This window comes from Pinus tabuliformis, chromosome 7 (assembly GCF_031772625.1).
Source record: "Pinus tabuliformis cultivar Carrire ecotype Pingquan chromosome 7, CPIR1, whole genome shotgun sequence".
In the NCBI taxonomy this organism is placed as follows: domain Eukaryota; kingdom Viridiplantae; phylum Streptophyta; class Pinopsida; order Pinales; family Pinaceae; genus Pinus; species Pinus tabuliformis.
The window spans coordinates 832,284,875-832,287,556 of NC_142293.1; the positions used below are offsets into that span (position 1 = coordinate 832,284,875).

The 2,682-nt window shown below is 35.3% G+C and overlaps 1 protein-coding gene across 1 annotated transcript; it reads left to right on the forward strand.

Annotated features, from left to right (window-relative positions):
* Window positions 1-544: 544 nt before the first annotated feature.
* On the forward strand, window positions 545-1,603 carry LOC149250194 (uncharacterized). The gene is made up of 2 exons (XM_089458936.1): window positions 545-814; window positions 1,016-1,603. The coding sequence occupies exons 1-2, from the start codon at window positions 671-673 to the stop codon at window positions 1,454-1,456; spliced, it is 585 nt and encodes a 194-aa protein (XP_089315062.1). The 5' UTR covers window positions 545-670; the 3' UTR covers window positions 1,457-1,603.
* Window positions 1,604-2,682: the final 1,079 nt, after the last annotated feature.

Sequence of the window (2,682 nt, forward strand, 5' to 3'; positions counted from 1 at the left end):
CCTACACGTCGCCGCCTCTTCCACCCCGATCGAGGGAACGTTAAAATAATTTCTTCCCTTCTTTCTTCTATTAATTAAATCATACCCTAAAAATACATTATATCAAAACTTAAAACTTTTTTTCAACGAGGGAATTTAAATTATATTAAAATTTAAAACTTTACTATACCTTTTACATTTTTACATTATAATGAAGAATATATAGCAATCTAATATTACGTTACCACAAAATAAATATTAATAACCAATATTTATCCACATATAATCACGTGTATAATGATCGTAGGCAATATACTACAGATGGAGGGAGGGAGCTTGCGAGAGCTTTAGACCTACATTAGAAAAAAAAAACTGAATAATACCAAAGTCGTGTCAACCTCATTGTAAAATGGCTGCAACGGATAAATTTAAAATTTTGCATGGCCTGCTACGTTGCTCTTCACTATTGATACACCTGTCCACCTCAAACACTTGTCATACGTCGCCCTGCACAGTCATCACAGGTCCCCGCCGAGTGCATTGACTTCATATATCACGAACATTCTACCACGGTCATCTTCATCAGTTTCTGAATCATTAACCATATTCAAATTCTTCAGGAGTTGGGTCTTTTGATCAAATAGATATTGTCATAACAAAGTTTTGTGTTGAGTTTGTTATTTTATCAGAGATGGCAGGCTTATTATCTGCAAAGGTGCCTCTTCTGAGTATGAGTAAAGGGAGTACCCATCCTGCACTAACAGCCATGAGATCAGTAACAGAAGCTTCCAGGACCAACAAAGTTTTCTTCAGGACCATACCCAGGGCTGGAGAGGTAATATAAATTACACCCTTTTTCTTTTGCTTAGCTGTCAATTCATCTGTGAAGAATTGAACTGAGTATTCATGGCGTTTATTTCTTTGTAGTATAAATTAAACCTTTTTCTTCTGCTTATCTGTCAATTTGTTCGTTATGAATTCTTCTGTGAAGAATTGAATTGAGTATTCATGGTGTTTGGTTTTTTTGTTTTATTAGTATGAAAGGAGTGCTGCTGAGGAAGCAAGGGAAACTGCTGATAACACAGCTGAGAAGAGCAAACGCATGGCAGAGGAGGCGAAGGAGAGAGCCAAAGAGGGAACTTATGAGGCGAAGGAAAAGGCCAAGGGCACAACCTATGAAGCCAAGGAGAAGGCCAAGAGTGCAGCTGAAGAAGCCCAAAACAAGGCCGCGGAAATGAAGGATAAAGCCCGGGAGAAATCTGAAGGGGTTGGGCAACGAGTTAAGGAAAGTACAAGTCAGGCCACCGACAAGGTACAGAGCATTGGAGGTCAGGCAAAGCAGAAGGTGCAGGAAGCGTGGGACATGGCCAAGGGGACCGGGCAGAAGGTGAAGGAAACTGTTGTTGGTAAAGCTGAGGATACCAAAGAAACTGTGGAAGAAAAAACTGAATCTGCCAAGCGTAAAGTAAATGAATGAGCACTTGGGATTGACAGAGGCGGTTTCGGTGGTCTTTGGCTTCTGGTTTTTATCCGATCTCTTTATGTGATGTTACATGATATTCTGATGTTGGACTTTTTGCTTCACATCTTATTTATATATATTTGCAGCTTTTAGTAGTTGGCACCGGAGTTTTGTAACAGTTCAATTTGAAAAACGAATAATAACAGGTTATTTGGGTGAAGGCTGATACAACTAAACTAATCTAATCTGTTAAAAGTTAAAAGTTTTCTCATTCTTTATTTAAAGAATCCCGAGGGTAATCTCTTTATGTATGAATGCATGCTTCTTTTAATTAAAATATGGGGACACTTGTTCAATATTATGCTAAGGTTTGAAGTTTGAACCACTGTGGTCGTGGGTTGGGTATGTGGTTTCTTATAATTGATTTAACAATGAAAAATTGAAGAAAGAAGGAATAACAGATATTGGGTTCAAGATTATACAACTATGTAATCTCTGTGTTTGGGTTTTCTCAATGTTTATTTCATGAATCTTTCATAGTACAAGTAAACCCCAACATAACACTAACTTAGCTATATAAGTACTAAGTTAGTGCTATGTTGGATAAGGATACTGTGATGAAATGCTATGTTGGATAAGGATACTACGATGAAAATGCATGTCGATTGCATGCATGAAAATGCAGATTTAAAAATTGGATAAGGATGTTATGAATGATGAAAATGCAGATTTTAAAATTGGATAATGATATTATGAATGATGAAAATGAAAATTATACCTTGGATAAGGTTATTATGATTTGCTTTATTATTGCTTTATTAAATTGGATTTATGATGACCAAATTATCAAAATGCAGATATTAAAACTCGTAATCAATCATATTGTCATTTGCTTCATATTCATTGGATGTATCTCGATTTAAATGAGATGTATGTTGATTGGATGCATGAAAATGCAGATATTAAAATTTGTAATCAACGATATTATGATTTGCTCCGTATTTATTTCATTATTGGATCGATGCATTGAAACGTAGATTTTAATTTGGATGATTGGAAGATGCATCTTTATTATTAGCATAACCAAATGTAATTATAACCTGTAATTATAATTTTCTTTGGAAAACGATATTTTCAGTGAAATGCTATTGAAATCAGTGAATTGTCCTGTAGTTCGATCATCAATTTGACCATACAAATAGTGATTTTGTTTCAAAGTTTACTTAAAACACTGACTCCTC